This window comes from Macrotis lagotis, chromosome 1, assembly GCF_037893015.1.
Source record: "Macrotis lagotis isolate mMagLag1 chromosome 1, bilby.v1.9.chrom.fasta, whole genome shotgun sequence".
Classification (NCBI taxonomy): domain Eukaryota; kingdom Metazoa; phylum Chordata; class Mammalia; order Peramelemorphia; family Peramelidae; genus Macrotis; species Macrotis lagotis.
Window position 1 is genome coordinate 898395729 of NC_133658.1, and position 23989 is coordinate 898419717.

The 23989-nt window shown below is 45.2% G+C and overlaps 1 protein-coding gene and 1 non-coding gene across 5 annotated transcripts in view; both read left to right on the forward strand.

The window, feature by feature from the left end:
• ACAP3 (ArfGAP with coiled-coil, ankyrin repeat and PH domains 3) overlaps positions 1-23989 on the forward strand; it is a 66544-nt gene that overhangs the window by 19247 nt on the left and 23308 nt on the right. For 3 of the 4 annotated variants that reach the window (XM_074218767.1, XM_074218765.1, XM_074218766.1), the window contains exons 2-11: positions 1021-1078; positions 3061-3180; positions 5178-5231; positions 7656-7714; positions 11536-11719; positions 13261-13305; positions 13741-13836; positions 14045-14119; positions 22916-22927; positions 23213-23325. In XM_074218767.1, the coding sequence (XP_074074868.1) occupies positions 1021-1078; positions 3061-3180; positions 5178-5231; positions 7656-7714; positions 11536-11719; positions 13261-13305; positions 13741-13836; positions 14045-14119; positions 22916-22927; positions 23213-23325 (816 nt within the window). Of the gene's footprint in view, positions 1-1020; positions 1079-3060; positions 3181-3215; positions 5091-5177; positions 5232-7655; positions 7715-11535; positions 11720-13260; positions 13306-13740; positions 13837-14044; positions 14120-22915; positions 22928-23212; positions 23326-23989 lie in introns of those variants that run through there. The other variant, XM_074218768.1, reaches the window with a different exon arrangement.
• On the forward strand, positions 14767-14870 carry LOC141510520 (U6 spliceosomal RNA). Its single transcript, XR_012474994.1, has one exon. It is a non-coding gene; the product is annotated as a U6 spliceosomal RNA (small nuclear RNA).

A 23989-nucleotide genomic window follows, 5' to 3' on the forward strand; every position in this document is an offset into this window, starting at 1 on the left:
TGAATATAAGTGTATAAATGAATATATGATATTTGTTTGGTGCATATGTGTGTCTATATATGTGAACACATGTGTATAAATACATGTGGATGTATGCATATAAATAGATATAAGAATGAAACAGTATTTGCCCTTAACTCTCAAGGGATTTGAACCTAGTTTCTGAATTCTGGCTTGACCTTCCAATGTACACCTCCTGGGAATCTTTTTTCTTGCTTCTTCTTGGTCCATCCTTGCTGGGACTCCATGCCAGCCCTGTAAGTTTTCTCTTCAGCTATGACTTCCTTGATCAGGCCCACCACACCCTCAGGGAACAGAAAAACAAGTTGAAGGGAAACTGGGAAGGATCAGGTTGAAGGAACTGGAGACACCAAAAAAGTATCATCTCCAGATGAGCATCTGGCCAGGACGGGAGGTGGATAGCAACTGACATGAAACCCAGAGAGAGATCCCCTAGCTAATTGGCCTTCTCCAACTTGGGGTTAATTGAGTCACCTTCTCCCCAGGTTCATTGCCTTTGGGGAGGGTCTGTCAGGTCTGTGGGGGCTCTACCTGCCCCATCTGAGAGAAAGATTCTTGGGAAGGAAGGTCATTCTTAAATGATCAGAGAGGTTTGAAAGGCATGACTTGGACTGGGAGTATGTGTGTGGGTGGAGGGAGTAGTTCTGAGCTACATTGGAGGGTGAGAGCCCTAGAGGTCAGCCACCTGGGGGGCTGACCCAGACAGGGCTGGTAGGGAGGTTGCTCCAGGCAGAGAGTGAGCTGTGGGCTGGCAGTGAGGGATGGATAGGGAAAGCCCTTCTTTTCCACAAAGGGAGATAGACCTTCCCTTCTGCCCATTGCTTCCCTTGTCCCCTGGGGTAAACTCCATGTTGGCTTCTTATTTAGGAGAGGATGCTTCACACATCTGGTCACATCTGGGGAGGAAATAACCTCTCCCCCTCTCTCCCATCTCCCCCAGAATGAGCCCAATCTCAGGGCCAGTCTCAGTCCTCACAGTGTTGGTTCTTATCTCTTTAGGGCAACCATAGATGAGGTGGAAACAGATGTGGTGGAGATAGAGGCGAAATTGGACAAGGTGAGAGTTCTCCCCATTTTCCATCCCTTCCCGTAGCTTCAGGAGAGGAACAGGGGTTGATCTCTAGGGACCTCGGTCTCTATTGCTGGGGGAAGGGGGATTGGGGGAATGGAGCTGGAAGAGGGATCTTGCCTGTGGCTTGATTAGATGAGGGAGGAGAGGGAGGAATGCTGGGGGACAGGGTGTGGCTATCTGAACCGGGGGAGGGACCCCATCGACTTTCCCCTCAGGGATGGGGGGGTCCTATTCCTTTTAGTCATTTATGGGGTGGGGCTCCTGCCACCTGGCCTGTGAACAGGGGAGGGGGAGTACATGTCTGTGCTCCTGCCTATTCGCGTGTTCCCAAGATTGCTGTGATCATGTGTCATGATTCTCTCCAGGCCTCCATGCTGAGCAGCAGCTGGTGGATCTCACGGCTTCCTGCCTTGGTCAGACTTGGGAGGGGGGGAGGGGAAGGGAAGGCTGGAAGAGGAAGGGAGACAAAGCCTATGGGACTGGTGGCTAGCCAGAGTCTGGCCTTTGACACAGGAAGACCCAAGTTCAAACTCTGAGTCTGCTACTCAGTAGCTATGTGACCCTGGGTAGTGCCTCAGTTTCCTTATTTGTAAAACAAGACTACTAGACTTTAAAACACCTCTTAGAAATAGAGTCTTGACAAAGGACTTTGGGGTGTTTGAGATTAAAGGGACCTCACGATGGTCTTCATGGCTGTCCAGTTCCCACTGATGGTCCTCAAACTCCATTTCTCTGCTCTTGATCTTTGGATGCTGGGCCTCTAGTTCCATTTGCTCTGCCAAGGACTGGGCAAAGCTCTTGGACTCTCGGTCCGAGCCTGGCGGGTTGCCCTGTTTGTGGTGATAGGATCTTCAGCTCAATTTCAGGACAGACTCCTAGACTGGTCTCCCCTCCGACTCTGGCCGGCCTCCCAGGGGCCCTGGCCGAGGAAAGGCCTTCCCTCACTGCCTCCCCTGGGCTTTGGTCATCCTGTACCTAGACTGGAGTCACTTCCCTTGCCTTCCTAGAGATCTGTCTGGCTCCTGGCCCTGAAGTCCTGACCTTGCCTTGACCCATTTCTGTCTGGATCCGTTTGTCTGAAATGCAGCCCTAGTGTTGGCTGGCCTGGAGGGTTCCACCTTTCTCAAAAACTTGTCCCTGAGTTCCTATTTGTTATCAGTTGAAGGGAAGTCACTGGAGCAGTGCCCAGACATGAAGAGAGGAAGAGCTCCAAGATAGTGGATGTGAGGGCAAGCGTAGGGGACTTCCTCCCTGAGTCCTCCACCCCAGCCATTCCCTCACCTGCTCACCTTGATATGTCCTCAGTCTCCATACAGAAAAGGAGAGAGACTGTCTCTATCCCTCTGCCAAATCTGATGGCCCAGCTTAGAATATTATCTTTATTGGTCACTACCTTAGGACCTCAGTTACAATGTTCTGCTAGAGCTGAGGCTCTGTGGGTTCAAATCCCCCATCCTGATGCTAATTACTCATGTCACCTTGGGAAAGTTTAATAATAATAATAATAATAATAATAATAATAATAATAATAAATTTGTAGTTGTTTCCACCATGTCCAACTCTCTGGAACTCCATCTCTTGGCAAAGAAACTGGAGTGATTTGCCATTTGCTTCTCCAACTCATTTTAAAAATAAGGAAACTGAGGCAAACAGGACAAGGTGACTTGTCCAGGTCACTATAGCTAGTAAGTGTCTGAGGTGGAAGCTGAACCCAAGTCTTCCTGACTCCAGGACCAACATTTCATCCACTGGGCCATCTAGCTGCTCCTGATGTCACTGAGCTATGATTCCTGACCTTGGGCCATGAAATAAGAAATAAATCGGGAGACCTGTGATCCTTTCACCAGGGAATCACTGAGGTCTGAGGGTATAACTTCCCAGATATTGATATCATCCCCTCCTATGGGGACCAGGAGGGAGCCTGCCCCTCACTTTGTCCTCTATGCTTCCCGCTTTTTCCCCTGCAGCTGGTCAAACTCTGTAGTGGGATGATCGAGGCTGGCAAGGTCTACATCACCACCAACAAGCACTTTGTCAGCGGGGTCCGGGACCTGTCCCAGCAGTGTCGCAATGATGAGGTGGTCTCGGTAAGAGGAGAGGACACTGGGATGTATGGGACAGGGGACGGGAGAAGTTGACTCTTACAACAGGCCACCAGCCTGCTCTGTTTGCAGAGAATTGATTGGGTGGGGAGGGTGCCTGAAGGGTCAGGATGCCACAATCTGTAACTCCATTATCCACAATGATTTAATGGGAAAGAGGGTCTTCTGCCCTTGGGAATGGTTGCTTGGCTTGACAGGATCAGCTTAGACCATGAAGGATCTGGCAGTGAAACCTTCAGAAAAGAGATTCACAGACCTGTGACTAGTGGGTTAATTGGGCCCAGGAATGCTTCAGGGGTATGACTACTTGAGAAGGATCTGGTGATGCTTCCTACTGCTGCCATTATACAGGAAAAGACACAGAGAGTTAGCTAGCCACCTAGTTCAGAATGTTTGACTTCAAGTGCCCAACTGACGCACCTGGTGGTGGGGCCCCGGGCCTAGGACTTGACTTTTCACTGCTGCAATTGTGTTAGGGTTCAGTTGTGTCCAACTCTTCATGACCCCATGGAGTATAGAGCACACCAAGCCTTTCTCTTCTCTGCTCTCTCCCAGAGTTGTTCAAACTCGTGTCCTGTAAGCACCCCTCTAAGACTGGAGGTGATGCCAATCCTCAATGGTAGACGAGTGCAATCACAGGTCTGGTCTCTGACATCCCTAATAACGAGACATCCGTATTCATTCTGTCTGCTTCCCCAAAGATGTCCCAGGGGTGCTCCAATAAGCCTCCAGAGGACCGTCTTGGTACTTTTATTCAATTACAAAAGGCAATATCTACTTGTACCTCAGTCTGTGACATGTTAAACATGAAAGAACAGTAGCAGGATAATAACTTGTCCCAGGACCATTTCTATCTGGATTCCATCCTGTGAGAGGAGGAGGAGGAGGACAAGATGAACATTATTAATAGTAATAGTAACTTGCCCGGGACTGTTTCTAGTAGAACTCCATCAGACAGAAAGATGAGAACTCAATTGCCATAATAATCATCTTGGTTATTTTGGTCACACATGTGAGTTTTCCTGGATAGGAAGCTTCCTTCATGCATACAGATTGGCCACTCCTCCGTATGGTCTTAGAAAATTATTTGGGCATGTTAAAAGGTCAAGCAATGAAACAATTAGCAACTTTAGCAAAGTTGCAGGGATATAAGATAAACCCACATAAATCATCAGCATTTCTATGTAAGACCAACAGCAGCAAGAGATGGAAAGAGAAATTCTATTTAAAATAACTAGACAATATAAACTACTTGGGAGCCAACCTGCTGAGGAACTTTATGAACACAACTGCAAAATGCTTCACACAAATAAAGTCAGATATAAACAACTGAGAAAGTATCAATTGCTCATGGATAGGCTGAGTCAGTACAATAAAAACGACAGTTTGAAAAGGTTAAGTGAGCTGCCTAGGTCCCTCAGCCAGAATGTGAGTCTGACTTGGATCTAGGCTTAATTCTAAGACTGACCCTCTAACTGTTGTAATAAGGGTTCCTCCAGTCCCATTTCATATCAGCTGGCATTGTCTGGTTGGTTTGGTGAATTCAGCATTGGGATTAGAGTCCATTAGATTTTGGGCCATGTTGATCAAACACTGGAGTCCAGGGGAGTCTACTAAGGGTGTGGGTGGTGTGGCTATGGTTGTGGGAGTGCCTTAGTGAGAGTCCCGTTTAAACCAGGAAGAAGTAGAACTAGGTCAGATGCCATATAGGACTGGGGAAGGGAAGGGTGGCCAGTAACTGAGGGCCCACCTATTCCCATATTCCAGAATTTCATCAGTAGGGATACAAAGAGGGAGTGGTTCAGTATGTCTGTGGGGTTTCTGTGAGGATTTCTTCTGAACCTGGGTGGGGATATGGATCAGGCAAAGGATGAGACCAGAGCTAAGGACTTGGAGTAGGTAATGGAGAGGGGGAGAGAATCAGGGGTCCTCTAGCCATTGCCCCAAGGGCCTCATCCTATCTCTCTCCTCTCTTCCTCCAGGAATGTCTACAGAAGTTTGGAGACAGTCTTCAGGAAATGATCAACTACCATATGGTAATAATAGCTCCCCCCTCCCTGCCCCCTCCCCCAAGTGTTAGGACAGGGGATTCAGAGCTAGATAGATAGTCTCAACCCTCTGCTTAGTGGCTTCATAAGCATCTCATGGCACGTCAGCTAAGTCCTCATAGGTTCCTCCCCCAAGTGGAGATTCACTGGGCTTGGAATATTTGGGGAGCAGGTTTTTGCTGGGTTGTGTTGGAGAAGTTCTTGGATGAAGGGGACGAGGAGTTCAGGCCTTGTGATCCAGTTTGCATGGGCCCTGTGGGTGGGTCAGGTTTACTTCTGAGTCATTGGGAGTTAGCTGGAGACAAATTCTAATCCCATCAATCTCTCTTGGGGCCATGGGTAAGGTCTTGGGGAAGCCCAGGATGGGGGGATACTGTGGATCTGTCCCTTGGGGCAGGAGGGGCTGTGGCCTGAGCTCTAGGACACTGACTGAGGATGTCTGGCATAGGAGCCAAGAGTCTGGCTGGGCTCTGGTCCAGCATGAGGGGGAGGGGGGAGAGCAGAGGATGTAATTGGATCTGTGGGTGTAGAAGGGGAAGGAGGAGCCCCAGAAATAGCCAAATAGACACTGGAAGAGACAAGGGGCTGCGGAGATGTCTGAGAAAGGGAAGCTGGGGGATCTTAGCTTTTCATTTCTGGGGAGCCCCACAAGTTCAACTTAGGTCACAAAGTATTTTCCTTTGGGGGGGTGCAACAGGAGTGACTTGGAGATCTCTCAGACAGGGCAAAGGTTGGGGCTGATCTGATTGGAGGTAGGGAGATGGACACAATGACCTTTGGCCCCAGTGGCTACCAAGTGAGCTATTGGAACTTAGAACTAGAACTTGGCTCCCTCTCTCACTCCTAACCCTCAATCTGGGGAGCTTACTCCCTCGGGGATAGGGGGGAATAACTTCTTAAGGATTTCTCTGGCCAGATGTTGTCAAACATCTGTCCAGACAGAGGGAAAAGGTCCAAGGCTGAGCTTCCGGCCTGGACTCATTTAGAAGAAGAAGTGGGGGGGGGGCAGGAAGGCTGGGCTTTCAGTTTTTTTGGTATCCCTAACTCTTAGCTAGTGTCTGGCACATAAAGTGACTGAGGGCAGGTGGGGGAGTCCAGGGTTGGGGGATAGACAGGTTCTCCCCTGCCCTATCCCCAACATTCACATACTGATACATGCTAACTTGGACCCCCAAACCTCACAATCACTGAGGTGCATGAAGGTCCCACGTGGAGACATAGATGTCCACGCTCTGGGTGGTCAGGACTTGGCCTGGGAGCCTGAGCCCAGACTAAACAACCCCCCTTCCCCTTCTTTCCTCACCCACCCAGCAGGGGAAGTTCAGAAATAAACACTCCCCGAGCCAAAGGACACTGACAGGACTGTCCCCGTGGCCAGTGGGGAGCAGGGGTCTCCTCCTCCCTGGCACCTGCCAGCCTCTCCCCCAACTCCTGATAGCCTCTTCTGGTTGAACGGGTGGGCTGGCATGGGGCAGTATTTTTTAACTTCCCCTTGAAGCAAGATGGCAGAGTGGGAAAGAATAATGAACTTGGAGTCCCAGGAACTGGGTTTGAATTTCTCACTCTGTTTCTTCCTAGCCATGTGATTTTGGACAAGTCCCCTAATCTCAGTCTCCTCATCTGTAAAGTGATGGACTTAGATGGGGTGGTCTCTAGGGTCCCTCCCAGCTCTATTTCTAGAATCCCTCAGCCTATTGCCCATTGTGGGAGCATCTTGTCCTACCATACTAAGGATGGGGGTGGAGTGTATGGCTATTTGTGTGCCCCAGAGAGGGAGTTGGAAGGAGGCAGCTGTGGACACCCATGGGGCTGGAAGCCTGGGCCAGGGGGAGGGAGGTGGGTGCAGAGAGACATAGCTGCTCAACCACTATCTCATCTATTGGGTAACACTGGTCCCCCCAACCCCCAAGTTCTCCTTATCCCCACCTCCCATGTAAGTCCATGTAGGAGAGTTCCCATGAACAGAGGCTTAGTGGGATTGGCAATTTACTTAGGAAATCCTTTAGTCCCCCAATTGGAGACTCCCCCTTCCCTCTTGCCCCAAGAGCTGCTCAAACATCTGGGGAGCCCTGAGGAGCAGCGCCATCTGCTGGCCGTGAGGGGAAGCCTCTGTAAAGATGGGGCAGGCAGGCTTCTGACCCGTGGCCAAATGGGTGAGGTTGTTTGTCTGAGGAGGAAAGACCAGAGTCAAGGTCCTTCCCTAAAGGAAAGAGCCCTGGACCCTAAACCCAGTTTCTCAATTGATGGGGAGGGCGAGGAAGGAAAGTCAGGAGACATTGGGCCTTAGGAATGAGAATCTAGATTTGGGGAGCAATCTCTCTCTGTTCCCCCACCTCAGATGTTTCAGAAACAGAAGGAAAAGATTCCCCTACCCAGGTCTTCCCCAAATCCCTTCCTTTTGAATGTTTCTAGATCCTGTTTGACCAGGCCCAGCGGTCAGTGCGGCAACAACTACACAATTTTGTCAAAGAGTAAGTATAGCCCGGCCTTCCCCCAGAGCTGCCCCTCTCTTTCCCTCCCTCTCTTCCCCCTCCTCTCCATTCCAAACCCCTGCCCCACCAAGACGTCCTCTCTCTTTTTTCTCAGCTCCCCCCATCCAGAGGTGTTCCTTTTCCCCTTCCCAGTTCCTCCCAGCCCACCCTCTCCCACCCAGAGGTGTTCTCTCTACCATTTTCAGTTCCTCCCCTCACCCCATTAGCCCCATAGGCAAACGCACACAAGAAAGACTCTGGTGCCTTTATTCTGGGAGAAAAGGGTGAATTGGAAATACGCATCAGGAAATTTCTCCTGACTGACTTGGGCATTACTTGGCCAGATGACCTCGAATGGGTCATTTTCTATTTGTGAGATTGTCCATTCAAAGCCAGAAGGGCCCTTAGTGGTCATCTAGTCCAACTTCCTCATTTTACAGATAGTGAAAGTGAGATGTGAAATGTTTTGCTTAAGGTCACACAGACAGTGCTCCAGGGCTCTCTCTCTCTCTCTCTCTCTCTCTCTCTCTCTCTCTCTCTCTCTCTCTCTCTCCTCTTGGGTTTCTTCCCTTCCATACTCTCTACAACCCTGGGTGACCTCATCCCCATGGGTTCAATTAGCATCTCTATGTTGATGACTCTGGGATCTCTATCACCCTGATCCTTTTTGCAGCTCCCTTCCCATCTCACCCATTCATTGTGAGACATTTCCCATAAGATGTCCCATAGGCTCCTTTCTCAAACACTTCTCCCCAAACCCTCCCTTCTTCCGATCATCTCTATTTCTGTTGATCCCAGCATCATCCTTGGCCATTTTGATCAATCAAGTTTGCAATCTCAGAGTCATTCTTGATTTTTCTTCTCTTTAATTCCTTATGTCTAGTGAATTGCCAGATATCTCCACTTCCACAAAGAATTTTCTCTCTTTTAGATATCAACTCTTTTTTAAAAGCAAGATTTTATTTACTCTGAGTTTTACAATTTCCTCCTATTCTTGCTTCCCTCCCCCCACCCCCCACAGAAGGCAGTCTGTTAGTCTTTACATTGTTTCCTGGTATACACTGATCTCAGTTGAATGTGATGAGAGAGAAATCATATCCTTAAGGAAGAAAAATAAAGTATAAGAGATAGCAAAATTACATAATAAGATAATGGGTTTTTTTTTTTCTTAAATTGAAGGTAATAGTCCTTGGTCTTTGTTCAAACTCCATATTCCTTTCTCTGGATGCAGATGGTATTCTCCATCACAGATAGCCCCAAATTGTCCCTGATTGTTGCACTGATGAAATGAGCAAGTCTATCAAGGTTGCGATATCATCAACTCTTCACTGGACTATTGCTGTCATCTCTTGGTCCCCTTACTCCCACTCTCTCTCTTCTCTAATTCATTTCTACATGGATGACAAATTGGTGTTCCTTAAGCACAGGGCTGATCATATTACTCCCATGCTCAATAATCCTCAGGGACTTCCCGTTGCCTCTAGTAAAAATGAGCTGGAGAAAGAAATGGCAAACCACTTCAGCGTCTTTGTCAAGAAAATCCCAAATGGGGTCACAGAGAGTCAGAAATAACTGAAAATAACTGAACAACACACACACACACACACACACACACACACACACACACACAAACAAATGCACATTCACAATACATCCAGAAGATCTAGCTAAGATAAATTTAGAAAGGGAGGCTTTAAAATCAACCTATGAAGGATTTTCAAAGTCAAACAGAGGACACATTTAAACAATACATGCCTATGCACACACAGAGAAAGCTCTGTCTTAGCTCTTGCATAAAATATTTATATTAAATCATCTAGCATGTATATATATATACACACATGCATGTCGACACAATATGCTTATGTGTATGCTTGCATATGTGTGTTTACATATATGTATACCATATGTTTGTATGGTAGACATGCTGCATTAAATGTGTGTAGATGGGTCTATCTCTGCATATCTCTTGTTTGGTTCTTAAAGTCCCTCTAATCTGACTGAAACTTCCTTTCTTCATCTCTTGCCCATGACTCCCCCCGTACCCTCTCTATTTCAGCTCACTTGACCTCTGGGCTGTCCCCTTGTATGACATTCTATGTCTGCCCTGTATCTTTGCCCAGGCTGTCCGCTACACCTGCACTCCTTCCTCAAGTTAGCCTCTTCCAAACCCCAGCTTTCTTCCAAGATCCGCTTAAATACTTCCTTCCAGTGAAGGGGTTCTAAAGCCCTCCATCCCCAGCTGCTAGTGGGAAATGAGCATGGATATCTTTTGTGTTTAGTTTTCTGTTCCTCTGTTCGTCTTCTCATTAGAGTGCAGACTCTTTGAGGGCAGGCACTATTTCATTGGCTTTTGTATAATCAGTATCTATCATGTAATAGGAGCTCAATCCATGAATGATGACTGAGTTAGGTTCAAATCCAACCCCTCAGGACTTCAGTTTTGTTTTTTCTCTACCACCCTACCTTGTCTGTAATTCAACAAGCATTTATTTGACACCTCTGATATACTTGCCTCTGGAGATGCTCTACTACTCTCTAAGGGTTTGTTGTCTACTTTGGTGGATAGCATGTAAGGTAGTGACATGGAGACAGGAAGACTTGGACCAGAATCCTCTTTCAGGCATTTGCAAGAAGCCTCTGTAAAGATGGGGGAGGCAGTTAGGCTTCTGACCCATGGCCAAATGGGTGAGGTTGTTTGTCTGAGGAGGAAAGACCAATGTCAAGGTCCTTCCCTAAAGGAAAGAGCCCTGGACCCTAAACCCAGTTTCTCAATTGATGGGGAGGGTGAGGAAGGAAAGTCAGGAGACATTGGGCCTTAGGAATGAGAATCTAGATTTGGGGAGCTATGTCTCTGGGCAAGATAATGAACCCCTCTGAATCTCAGTTGCTTTAAAATGAATGAGACTGGACTAAATGACTTCTAAGGTCCTTTCTTTCCAGCTCTAAATCACTGATCCTTTGCATAGAACACATATTGACTTAGTTTTCCTATCTGTTAAATGGGACTAATCAAGCTTACATTCCCTATTTCACAGGGTTGTTGTGAGAAAAGCATTTTTTTAAAGATACTATAAAAATGGAATAACCTGTCATTCAAAGCTTCCTATGATGTCTAACTAGCCTCATCCTCACAACTTTGTTTTTTGTATCCTTTCTTCCTTTCTTCCTTCCTTCCTCCCTCCCTTCCTTCCTTCCTTCCTCCCTCCCTCCCTCCCTCCCTCCCTCCCTCCCTTCCTTCCTTCCTTCCTTCCTTCCTTCCTTCCTTCCTTCCTTCCTTCCTTCCTTCCTTCCTTCCTTCCTTCCTATCTCCCTCCCCTCCCTCTTTCCCTCCCTCCTTTTTTATTTTAAATATTTCCTAATATTCCTAATATTTCTTAATAACACACACAAATTTTGACATTCCTTTTTGAAAATGTTGAGTTCCTCCCTTCCACCTCTCCCTCTTTTATTGAGGAAAATAATATGATATTGATCATACATGTGAAGTCATGCAAAACATATTTCCATATAATTGTTTGCTTCTTTTCACACTTGTTCCATCCTGACAGAGAGCAGCTCATTTCAGCTAATAGCTTTTTGCTCATGTGACATTTTCAATTTGGGAATCACATTCCTGCCCCCATCTGTCCCAGAATCAGTATGAACAGGACATCCCCTTCCCAATGAGGAGAGGGAGTTCTACCCATTCTCTTGAAGAGAAAAATAGAGGGTTCCAAGGTTAGGAGTTCACACAGTGAGTCTTAGGATGTCTGAGACCTTATCCTTTGCTCGGATGCCCCCATCCTCATCAGCTGACCTCTCCTCCCTGATCTTCACAGTGATGTTAGGAAATTCAAAGAAACAAAGAAACAATTTGACAAAGTCCGAGAAGACATGGAGATGTCTCTGGTGAAGAATGCGCAGGCCCCACGGCACCGGCCACATGAAGTTGAGGAGGCCACTGGAGCACTGACCCTCACCCGCAAGTGTTTCCGTCACTTGGCTCTGGATTATGTGCTTCAGGTTTGTGAGGAGTCTCTGACATGGACTGAGGATTGTAGGCTTGCAGCATCATTCAGCCTCCTATAAGTTGGAGCTAGCCCTGGCACACCACAATGCTAGATCTGAGTGGAGGAGCTAGCATAATTAGGAGAAGGGGCTCTAGAGTGGGAGAACTGGGTACTAATCCAGCTTCTGCTGCTTGGTAACCCTCAGTCCTTCTCTCTGGGCTTCCTTTTCCCTCTGTGTAGGGGCCCCTTCAAGCTCTGACATTCCAAGATTCACTGTATTTTTGGAGCAACTGTTGTGTACTCGCTGCTGGGGGAGAGAGGGGGAGAATCTTAGAATATTAGTGCTGGAAGGGCTCTGAGAAGTTAAATCTAGCCCCCTCACTTCAAGGATGATTCACCTCAAAAGTTTAGATAGAGAGATGAGATGAGAACTGACAAGAAGTCTCTGAGTGATCAGGGTCAAAAGAGAGTTATCTCAGTGTTGGGGGAGCTCACAGCTGGGGGAGATCCTTGGGATTTGGGTTATCTCAGAAGAGTTCTTGAAGGATATGGAATTTGTTGACAAGGAATATTTGGAGAAGGGGAGAAAGGAAGGAAAGAAATGTGTCGTAGGTGGAGGGGACCATATATTCACAGGATTTTTGGAGCTTTGAAAGAATTCTAAGAGGCAGAAGTGAGGGGGAATATATTCAAAGGATGGGGGCGGGGGAGGTAAGAAACAGATTACATATAGAAGCATGGAGATGTGAGACAGACTGTCATACTGAAGAACGAAAAGACAGATAGTTTAGCTGGACAGTACATGAAATGTATTGATATATATTATGAGATGAGACAGGTAGGTTGAAGACAGGTTATGACTGGCTTTAAATACCAAACAGATGTGTTTGTTTTTGACCCAAGAGGTAATAGGGAGCAGTTATAGGTTATTGATTAGGGGAGTGACATGATCAGATCTGTGCTTTGGGAACATTGTTTTGTTGTCTGTATGGAGAATAGTTTGGAGGGTGAAGACATTTAGAAGGGAGGTTATTGCAGTGGATTCAGTAGAGAGGGGATGAGAACTTGAGTTAGGGTGATGGAGGTGAGATCAGTGAAAAGCGGATGGAGATAAGAGAAAATCTGGAATAATCAAGGGGTCATGAAGAGTTGGACATGCCTTAATGACTGAACAAGAGAGTAGAGTGTCCTTAGAAAGGAGCCGTCTGGATGGTTAGGGGAAGAAGATGGGGAGTGGCATAGCAGATAGATGATGAAAGATCAGGAATGGCAGGCTGGGGAGGGGGTCTAGAGGTGATTCTGGCATTCCCACAGTCTTTTCTTAGTGTCAGGCTGAGTTGGAAATGATGAAAGCAGACCTGGTGAGTGTGCCAGGCAGTGCCAGTGGGATCTGAGGGACAATGAAGAGGGAGCAGTGAATGGCCTAGGAGTCAGCCTGGCTTAGTCCCTTCCTCCCTTCAGCTCCTCAGTCTCCTCAGCCCAGGAGTCTGCCTCCATGGTGATATGTTCTCATCTCTCTTCTCTCTCTGTCTCTGTTTGTCTCTGCCCTGACAGATCAACGTCCTTCAGGCTAAGAAGAAGTTTGAGATCTTAGATGCGGTGAGAGCTCATCTTCCCTCTCCTCTCCCCTTTCCTATTCCATATTTTGTATATGTGTATGGTGGGAAGAGGGCATATGTGTGTAAGACAGGTACCACCTTGACTCTATGCTCACCATGGTTGGGTACATGCATGCCAGGACACATCTATGCTCCTGGGAGTGTATATATATATACATATATATATATTATATATATATACATATATATGTATATTTATATTTATATATATTATATCTGCTGACACAAGACTTTGGGTCCATGAGAATTGAGACATGTGCTCAGAACAATATGTGCCTGGTATGTGGGCATAGGGTCTCCTGGTTCTGTCAAAGCAGATGTTCTCAGATGGTACCTCGGGGGAGGCAGGAGGTTTTTCCAGACTTGGATGTGTACCTTGGATATGGGCTGAGCATCTCCACCATTCATCCTCTAGATGTTGTCCTTCATGCACGCCCAGTATGCCTTCTTCCAGCAAGGTTACAGCCTCTTACACCAATTGGACCCCTACATGAAGAAGCTGGCAGCAGAGGTGAGCCTGGGACTGTGGCTCAATCAGATTGAGGGAGGAGAGGCTAGGAGTTGGGGCTCCCTGCCTGTCTATCTCCCTAGGACCCTGGCATTGTGGCCAGGCTTGGAATAGACCCTTTATCTACTTTGTTGACGAATGAATGAATGAATGCAGACTTGAAGGACCCCCTCTGATGTGACACAGAACTTTCTTCTCTGTACCTCATTAGTTGGACCAACTGGTGATTGACTCTGCAGTGGAGAAGCGGGAGATGGAGAGGAAACATGCCCTGATCCAGCAGAGGGTAAGGGGGAGAACAGGGTGTTTCCATAGTGCATATTATATACCAGTCACAGTGGAGGGCATGGCCAGGACAGCTAGATGCCTCTGATGTCTCTTCCCTCTCATCAAAGGGTAGTTTCATCTGTTATCTCAATAGACAATTGCAACAACTTTGTTAAAGTGAGCAGGGAAAATAGTATGGTTCCTCTCACATCAACTCAGTGGCAGAGGTAGTAGAGGAACTTATGAGGAAATGCCAGATAAGAGCCCTTCCCCTCTCTTCTTCAACCCACAGGATGCAAGACCTTTTAGATCATTCTTTCAGTTTACTCTTTGATATAAAATTTTTTTATTGATGCCATTTATTTTTAATATTTTAATAATTATTTTAAATTTGTTGATATAGCTCATTCTTTGCCAACTAATTGAACTCTCCTTCGTAACAACAATCTCACCACAACAATAAAAAGTTATGTAGAACCAATGGACTCAAAGTTAGGTAGATATGGTACAGTGGAAAGAAGTCTGTATTTATTGACTTCTTGTGTGACCTTAAGCTCACATGTGAAGGAACCAACCAAGATGACTCCTAAAGTCCCTTCCATCAATTACCCACTACTTCTGACAACATAGAACATATTCTTCCCCTGTAGTTGCCTACTTCTCTACTTGCTTTGGCAGCACATATGCTAAAATTAGAACCATAGAGAGAAGACTAGCATATCCCTTGCACAAGGATGACATGCAAATTCTTTTTTTTTTTAGATTTTTTTTTCAAGGCAATGGGGTTAAGTGGCTTGCCCAAGGCCACACAGTGAGGTAATTATTAAGTATCTGAGGTCAGATTTGAACCCGGGTACTCCTGACTCCAAGGCCCGTGCTCTATTCACTGTGCCACCTAGCCGACCCCAACATGCAAATTCTTAAAGAAGACAGGTGTGTTCTAGGTCATTGTACATATTTTTTTTTTGCACCAGATCATATAAATCTTCCTGTGCTTCTCTAGGTTCTTCCTGGTTGTTTTTTTTAATGGCACAATAACACTTTTCTATTCATTTGCTGCAGTGTTTAATTGTTGCCTAATTCATGGGCATCCACTTTGTTTCCCTGGTTTTGTTACCACAGAAGGGCTGCTGTGAATATTAAAGGACTATGGGGTCTTTATTTCTGTCATTGACCTTTAGCATACACCCTCAGTACTAGGATCTCTTGGTCAAAGGGCATGGATTGTTTTGTGACTTTTTTGCTTAATTCTTAATTGCTTTCTAGAATGGTTCAGTGTGTCTGGGTTCCCACAGCCTTCCATCACTGGTTATTTCTTTTTTTTTTTAATGTTATTTTATTTTATTTTTTCTAATTATATGCAAAGGTAGTTTTCAACATTCAGCTTTTGAGTTCCACATTTTTCTACCATCCTCCCTTCTCTCCCCCCAACTCCATGGAAGTGAATATTCTGATATAGATTATATATGTACAACCAACACTGAGCATTTCTGTCATTAATCATCTTTGCCATTTTTCTGCGTGTGAAGTGGACTGTTCATCCTCACTGCTTACCCTTCTGCTTCCTGTATTCCAACTTCCCTGACCCTTGGAGAAGGAGGGGTCTTCTTCTCTCTGAGCCCCTTCTCAGGTTAAAACCATCTCTCCACAGATGCCTAAACCAATTTTGACTTTATCTTTGGACCAAATTTTCCCTTTTGTGACATAAGAAATGAAGTCAAAGTTGCTTAAACCCCAGTTTGGCTGGGATTGTTTTCAATGCTCTCATAATCCCAGTAATTCAGACCTGACATCTCCTGGAGGTTAGAGCCCCCTTCTCTTGCTATCTGTTCCTGTGTTGTCATCCTCATTCATCTCAATCCTAACCCTTTCCAGTCCCTTTTCTCTTCTGACCTCCCTTTCCTTTTTCCCATTGGAATTCCTACTCCATCACTGACAAATGTCCATTCTTCCTTATTTTATTTTTTTCCACTCTTTATAATTTTTTGTGCTTTGGGACCCTGGCTGTCCAGAAGACAGCCTTTCCAATGCTGACTGTTTTTTTCCTTTACACTCTGAACACATTGCGCCAAGAGGAGGAGTTGGCATCTTCTCCCAGACCCCCCTTCTGTCCCCACCACTCAGCAACCTATCCTCCTTCCATCTGTCATCTAGCCCAGTTTCCTGATGCTTGTGGTCTGTTGGCCTCCAGGACACTTTCCCTCTCATCTCTGTTTTTTTTTTTTTGCCATTTTTTTATAGTCCTATTTGTATTGCCATCTTCTGTTTTAAAATTACCTTTATTTCTAAATATATCCTTTCGGACTTCCTACTCAATAGCTCTGTCTTGTATCAAAGAATAAGAAAGAAAAAGATTGGGGAGAAGCAGGTCAGCAAAACTAACTAATGTATCAGCTATCTCTATATAAGCAATATTACATACCCATAGTCACATAACTCTCCAAAGAATCAATCAATAGCTGTGTGACCCTGAATAAGTCACTAAACTGGTTGCCTGCATAAAAAAGTGATTGAAGAATCAATTGATCAATCATTTATTGTTACGTAATACCAATCATTTGTTAATCAAATTCTATGTGCTGAGCTTTCCTGTCTTCAGGGATAATATATTCTAGTGAAGGGGAAACAGCATGCTCATGTTTATATATACAGCTCTATAGAGACTATAAGCTCCCCAAGGTAGTTTGGGGAGGGAGGCTCCCAACAGTGTAGAGGGGATCAAGAGAGGTCTTTTGGAGAAAGTATTGCCTCAACTGCATCTTGAGAGAAATCAGGGAATTCTAAAAACAGAGAGTAAGAACAAAGTTGTGGGGGGGGGGAACCATGCAAGGCTTGGTTGGACTATATCCTTCATTCTGAAGAAGACCATAACATCAGGGAGGTGATGCCATAACAATCATGTGAACTGGATTTGAGTGAGGGGGCCTATGCTGTTACCAGCTTCACTTTCTCCTCCAGAGCCATCTGGGTCCAGTGACCAAGATACGAATCAGGACAACTGGAGATGACCCCAGATGTGAGGCTTGCCCAAGTTCTCACAGTTAGTAATCATCAAGTGTCTGAGGTTAGATTTGAACTCCTAACCTCCTGATTCCAAGACCAGTACTCTATGTACTGTGCCACCTAACTAAAGGCTTGGAGTAGAAAGTGGTTAGAAAGAAAGCAGATTAACTCTAAGGAGGGACTTTTCTGCCTTTCTTCCTTTTTTTTTTTGCAAGGCAATGGGGTTAAGTGACTTGCCCAAGGTCACCTCACACAGCTAGGTAATTTTTAAGTGTCTGAGGCTGGATTTGAACTTAGGTCCTCCTGACTCCAGAGCTAGTGTGCTATCATCCACTATCCCATCTAACTTTTCTCTGTTTCTCCTTTCTTAAGAAATACATTACCTTCCTCATACACTCTCACTCTCAACTCAACTCCTGTTTTCATACTTGGAGGTGCAGCATGACCCACATCCTGCCTCTGATATTGGCCGGGTGGCCTCTGTGACCTTGAACAAGTTCTGTAGATTTCCCCGTAGGTGAGTAGGTTGACCTAGATGGCCTCTTAGGTCCCTTCTAGCTCAAAATCTCTATATTTATGGCCCTCCCAGTTCTTAACCTTCTCAACCTTCATGACCATCCAAGGAATGATCTATGTCAACCACCCAAGGGATGATCATAGCCTAGACCTCCCCACTGCCACATCCATGGCTTTGAACTCAGAAGTCCTCTTCTCTGACCCTACTGTCTTGGCCTTCCATCTTTTCTTCTAAATCTCTTAAACCCATTCTTTGTCCTCTTTGGACTCTCCTTTCCCTCCATCCCTCTTTCTTCTCTTATTCTCACTCCTGCCCTGTCTCACTTTCCTCTCTAATTAGTATGGACCCCATGGTCGATTTTCTGTGCTTTAGACTCTTTTGTCCCCTTGTCTTATTGGTGTGTAATCCTCTGCCAATCCTCAGCACTGTTGACTCCTGCTATTAGCCTTCTGTGTTATTACTCCTGAGATGGAGACTGGGAAAAGGGAATAAACATTATTATATACTTGCACTTTGCTAAGTACTTTACAAATATCTCATTTGTTATTCATAACAAGGCTATAGGTCGATATGGTTATTATCCTGCATTTTATAGTCAAGGAAACTGAGGCAGAAGTTAAGTGACTCGCCCAGGGTCACACAGCTAGTAAGTGTCTAAGGTCAGATTTGAACTAGATCTTCTTGGCTCTAAATCCAGCACTCTGTACACTGTGAAGTTACCTAATGGCCTCTAAAAAGGAGAAAATCACCCAGCCATGATGATGGGGACCCTTACACATTTTAAAAAAAATTAAATCCCAGATGGGCCCTTGCTATTGCATGGTGAAATTTTTTATTTATTCCTGATTGATTTTCTGTCCCACCCATCCCATCAGCTGTTCCAAACCTTTGGTTTTTTCCTCCTCCTCCCCTCACAGCAGATGTCCTTACCTCCTACTTGCCTGAGAAAATAGAGGCCCATTTTCTGTGAGCTCCTTCTCCCTAACTCCATATTTCAAAACTCCATCCTGTCCTTTACTCCCATCTCTGCTCATCAGAGATGGGAGTAAAGGAGGTTAGATCTTAGGCAGCTGGGGGTTCAATGGCTAAAGCTCTGGACCTGGGGTCAGAAAGGCCCAAGTTTGAATCTTGCTTCCCAGTTATGCCACTTAATCTCTACCTGCCTCAGTTTCCTCAATTGTAAAGTAATAATAATATCTATCTCCAAGACTGGTTGTGAGGATATATTGAATAACTGTACAGAGCTTAACATTGCTTCATAGTTGATACTTAATGATTGTCTCCTTCCTTCCTTCCTTCTTTCCTTCCTTCCTTCCTTCCTTCCTTCTTTCCTTCCTTCCTTCCTTTCTTTCTTCTTTCCTTCCTTTCTTTCTTCTTTCCTTCCTTTCTCCCTTCCTTCCTTTCTCTTTTCCTCTTTTTCTTCCTCCTTCCTTTACCACCTTCCTTCTTTCCTTCCTTCTAAGTATCGTTCTTTACCTCTCACATATCCTCAATCTCCCCTACTCTACCAGTTTCTCTCTCATGTCTGCCAGACACTCAAATAATAGCTATATATTTTCCCACACTTTCCCTGTCATGCTTAGAGAAAGAATCTTCTACCCTTGCTACCTCCACTGCCAACCCCCTCATTCATTTCTCACTCTCTTGCAATCTGGCTTCCAGGCACCACTGTTCAACTGTCAGACTTTCTCTAAGATTACCCATCATCTCTCAGTAGCTAAATCCACTGAACTTTTCTCATTATTCATCCTCTTTTATCTCCCTGCAACTAATGTGAACAACTCTTTCCTACTTTGGTTTCTTTCCTGGTCATCATTCTTCCTGTCTGTTCTCTCCTTCTCAGTCTCCTTTGGTGGATCATTATCCCACCTATGTTTCCCAACTGTGGGTTTCCCCCAAGATCCTATGCAAGGTCCTCTGCCCTTTTTTTCTCTTTCTATGTCTCTCATCTCTCTCTATTCACATCACCCTGAGCATTTTTCTCTGCCCTCTTTTTTTTCTCTTTCTATGTCTCTCATCTCCCTCTATTCACATCACCCTCACCATTTTTCTCACCACTCTGTTTCTGTGTTATCTCTCTCTACCTTTGTCTCTCTGTCTCACCATCTCACTTTCTCTGTTTTAACTTCCTCTACTCACATCTCTCTTTCCCCCCTTTCTTTCAACCCTTTGTCTCTATGTCTATGCCTTTGTTTCTATCATATTTGTTTGTCTTTGTCTCTTTATTTCAGATTCTTTGTCTCATCTCTCTCTGTGTCTCAGTCTCTGTCTCTTATCTCATCACCTCCTATAGGTTCACAAAACATCCTTTTGTGCATGGATTTCCATCTAGTCTTCATCCCTCTCCTGAGCTCCAGTCACTCATTCCTTGCCTGGAGGATGTCTCCAGGATATCTTAAAAGGCATCTCAAAATCATCATCTCCCAAACAGAACTCAGCCTCTGCCTTAAAACTTATTCCTCCTCCAGACTCAACTGTTGCCATTGTACCCAGTATCATTTTTCTGGTCACCCACATTGATAACTTTGTAGCTATTTTTAAAAGAATTTTTTTATTTAAGGGACAATGGGTTTAAGTGACTTGCCCAAGGTCACACAGCTAGGTAATTAAGTGTCTGAGATCACATTTAAACTCAGGTCCTCCTGACTCCAGGGCCGGTGCTCTATTCACTGAACCATCTAGTTGCCCCTGTAGTTACTTCATGGTCTTACCATGTCATTCCCCTGTTCAAGGAATGACTCCCTATCACTTCTAAGATAAACTATATCATCTCAGCCTGGCATTTTACACCTTCCACAATCTAGCTGTACCTGCCTTTCCCATCTTCTTTCACATTACTTCCTTCTGTACAATTTACTTTCTAACCAAGTCAGACCCCCAAACACAACACAACTCCTACACAATGCATTGCCCAAAATAGTCTCCACACTTGGAACGTTTCCTCCTTATCTATGCTTTTGCTTTCTCTTTCTTATCCTTCCTCCTCCATGAAACCTTCTCTGCCCTCCCTCCCACATTGCTAGTGCTCACTCCCTTCTCAAAAGTCAATGAATTTGGGTATATATTGTATGACTGTCCCTATTTCTATTCCCCCAGCAGAATGGAAGCTCCTTGAAGGCAGACACATGGGAGATGCTTAATAAGCATATGTTGAATTTAGTTGAACTCACAGATGTATTTGGGGAGACTTTTTTGGTTTGTTTTGATTTTTCTGTAGATGGACTTTCCCAAGTCAAGGTGTTTGAGACTCTTGAGATTAAGTCCAGTGGTTTAATCTAGACCCTCACTTTGTAATGTTGGCCTCATTTTCTCCTCTTCCTTCTTCCCTCTCCCCTTTCCCTCTCCCAACCAGGGAGAGAGCTACTTGAAATGCTGACTTGGGGAGGTAGGGGCTCTTCTATCTGTCCTATTGCTCCTCTCCTTACACAGATGGTCAGTTGTTCTCTGAATTCTCCTACTGCTAGCCCCTCGATATGGTATGGCAGGGTGGAGCATCTGACTTGGGGTAAGAAAGACTTGGGTTTGAATCCCTCCTTAAATTCTTACAAGTTACACAATTCTGGGAAAATCACTGTATCTTTTGGGGGCCTCGGTTTCCTTCTTTGCAATATGAGCAGATTGGACTCAATGATTTCTAAGATCCTTTTTGCTCTAGGTCTATGAACCCTTCCTCTCCAAGGTCTCTATTGTGGGATCCAGTGATGTCTACAGATGGAAAAGTCTTATCTTTTGGGGGATCCCTTCCATTGCCAGTGCCCACAACAGTCCTTTTAAAGTGGGGACTGAGCAGGGACTCTAGGTTTTCAAGATGGAAGGAGTGACCTTCCCCTGGAATAACCTGGGAAGCCATTGTCTTCTAAGCCTCTCAGAGATCAGACCATCTGCCAGCCAGGGCTGGCCATGAGGGATTATCTCCTTGATCTTGGTCAGGATTCTCCCACCAATTCAATAGATTATGATCAGTCGCACCTACTTTTTCAGACATCACCCCAGACTCTGCACCCAGGTCTAACTTTTCCTCTTAGGTTACAAGATTGACAATGATATACTGGCCAATGTTTAACAACCAGCTCTTCCTCCCCCCAAAAGTACATACAACACATTTTTAAGATTAATCTGCATTGCTAACATTCCCCCATTATTTTCTTATGTTTAGACAACCAACAAATAACAAATCAGGTCTCAATTTGTAGCATGTGCTTATGTCCAAGGTGTAAATGCACACCCCGGGAATTTAATAATCAGTTCTTGTGAGGCGGTCTTAGTTGGTTCAACACATTATTTCTAAAACTGGGAGAGACCTCAGTGTATCTAATGCAACACTCTTGTTTTCAGATGAGGAAACCTTGACCCAGAGAGATCAAGTGTTTTGGAAAGGTCATATGTAGTGGCAGACCTCACTTCTTTGAAATTGGGTACTAGGATTCCAAATTCAGTGTTGTTTCCACAGTACCACAGGTCAAGAAGTAACTGCATATGTCTAATTTAAGTCTCTGCTACTTCATCTGCCATTGCTAAAGGTAGAAAAGAATGAGTCACTTTCCTATTTGGAAGCTTCATTAGGTAGAAGGTAGTCCCATGTATAGGTGGGGCAACTAGGAGCTACAGTGGATAGAGCACAACAAATTTGACCTTATATATTTACTAGTTGTGTGACCTTAGGCAAGTCACTTAACTTTGCCTCAATTTCCTCATCTGTCAAATGTGCTAGAGAAGAAAATGGTAAAACACTCCAGTATCTCTGTCAAGAAAAGCCAAATGGGTCATAGAGTTGAACATAACTGAAAATGACTCAACAGGATCTCCCAAGATCACTCAGGGTCGCTTTAGTGTATTTGTTGTGCTGGGTCATGTCCTCTGGTCAGGATGGGGTATTTTAGGTGAGAAAGGGAGAGCTCAGTCAATCTGAGTGAAGAAACAAAGACCAAAGGATGACCTCAATGGGGGGAGTTTCCATTATTGTTAGGATGGGGGGGGACCCAGTACCCCAAGATCATTGTGGCTTTTTGGGGAAATAATGAGCAGATTGTAGAAAGTGCTCTTACCTGGAGGCATTCAGAAGACCTGTGATGGGACCGTGACTCTGCCAATGACATGTTGGCTGGGCAAGTCACTGCCCCTCTTTGGGCCTCAATGAGAAAGACTGGTCTCCTAATGTGGAATTGCCCTCTTGGGGTTTTGAAAGTACTCCCTGGGAATAGGGAGGGTGGATAGAATTGGGATCTGTCATCAGTTGGGAATCCTTTCACTCACTTTTTTTTTCTTCTCTCCTTCTTGGGAACCTGTTGACTTCAGACTTTGTTGCAGGTGAGTTTGCCTATTAGGCCCCTGGGGAGAAGATAGAGGGGAGGAGGTGTTGAGATTGAAATAGATTGAAATAGGAACCCAGTTTCAGTACCATGGATACCACCCTTAACTGGAACCCCTCTCTTGCCTTAGGGGAAGGGAATTAACGAATCTCTTGATCAGGAGGTGATTTTTTTTTTGTTAATTTGAATGTGCATGTGGGGAAGAGTGTAGGATGGCTAGGGGGAAGAGGATGAGGTACCTGTCCTCTCCTTTGACATCTCATTCTTCCCCTCATTCATTTAGGACTTCTCCTATGATGAATCCAAGGTAGAGTTTGATGTGGATGCTCCCAATGGCGTGGTCATGGAGGGATACCTCTTTAAGAGAGCCAGCAATGCCTTTAAGACATGGAATCGGTGAGAGTTGGAGTGGTCCTGTTGGAAAAGAAGGGGGGGAATGGGGAAATCAATGCTTCAACCCATAATCATTCATTAAGTGCATACTCTTGCCTTGTTCTGGGATACAAATGCAAAAAACCAAAAACTAGTCCCTGTCCTCGAGTTTATATTCTATGGGGAGGTATAATATGTTGGAAGTTAAATACCAAAAAAAGTTTTGGGATGGGGGAAGGTAATAACTGCTAGAGGACTCAAGAGAGATTCTTGAAAGAGGTAGCACTTGAGCTGAGCCTAGAAAGGAGCCTGGGTTCTAAGACTTCAAGGTGGGGGGAGGAAAGATATTCCAAGCAGGGAGAACAGCTCGTGCAAAGGCAGGGGAGAGTGAGATAGAATGTTTTATGTGGTGAAAAGGAGGGCCAGTCTAGCCAGAGCAAAGCTTGTGGGAGTGGGAGTAATGTGTAATGAGCCTAGGGGAAAAAAAAACTGTTGGAACCAGACTGAGAAGACTTAAATACCAAACAGGAGTTTTAGTTTAACCTAAAAGCGGAGGAGAGACATACTCAGCCCTTTGCTCTAGGAATATCATGAGGTCCTACCAAGGAGGAAAGGGCAGGGACGAGGCAGGTTCTGGGGGAGGATGGCGACTCTTTGCCCTCTTTCAATAATGCACTACTTGTTGTAG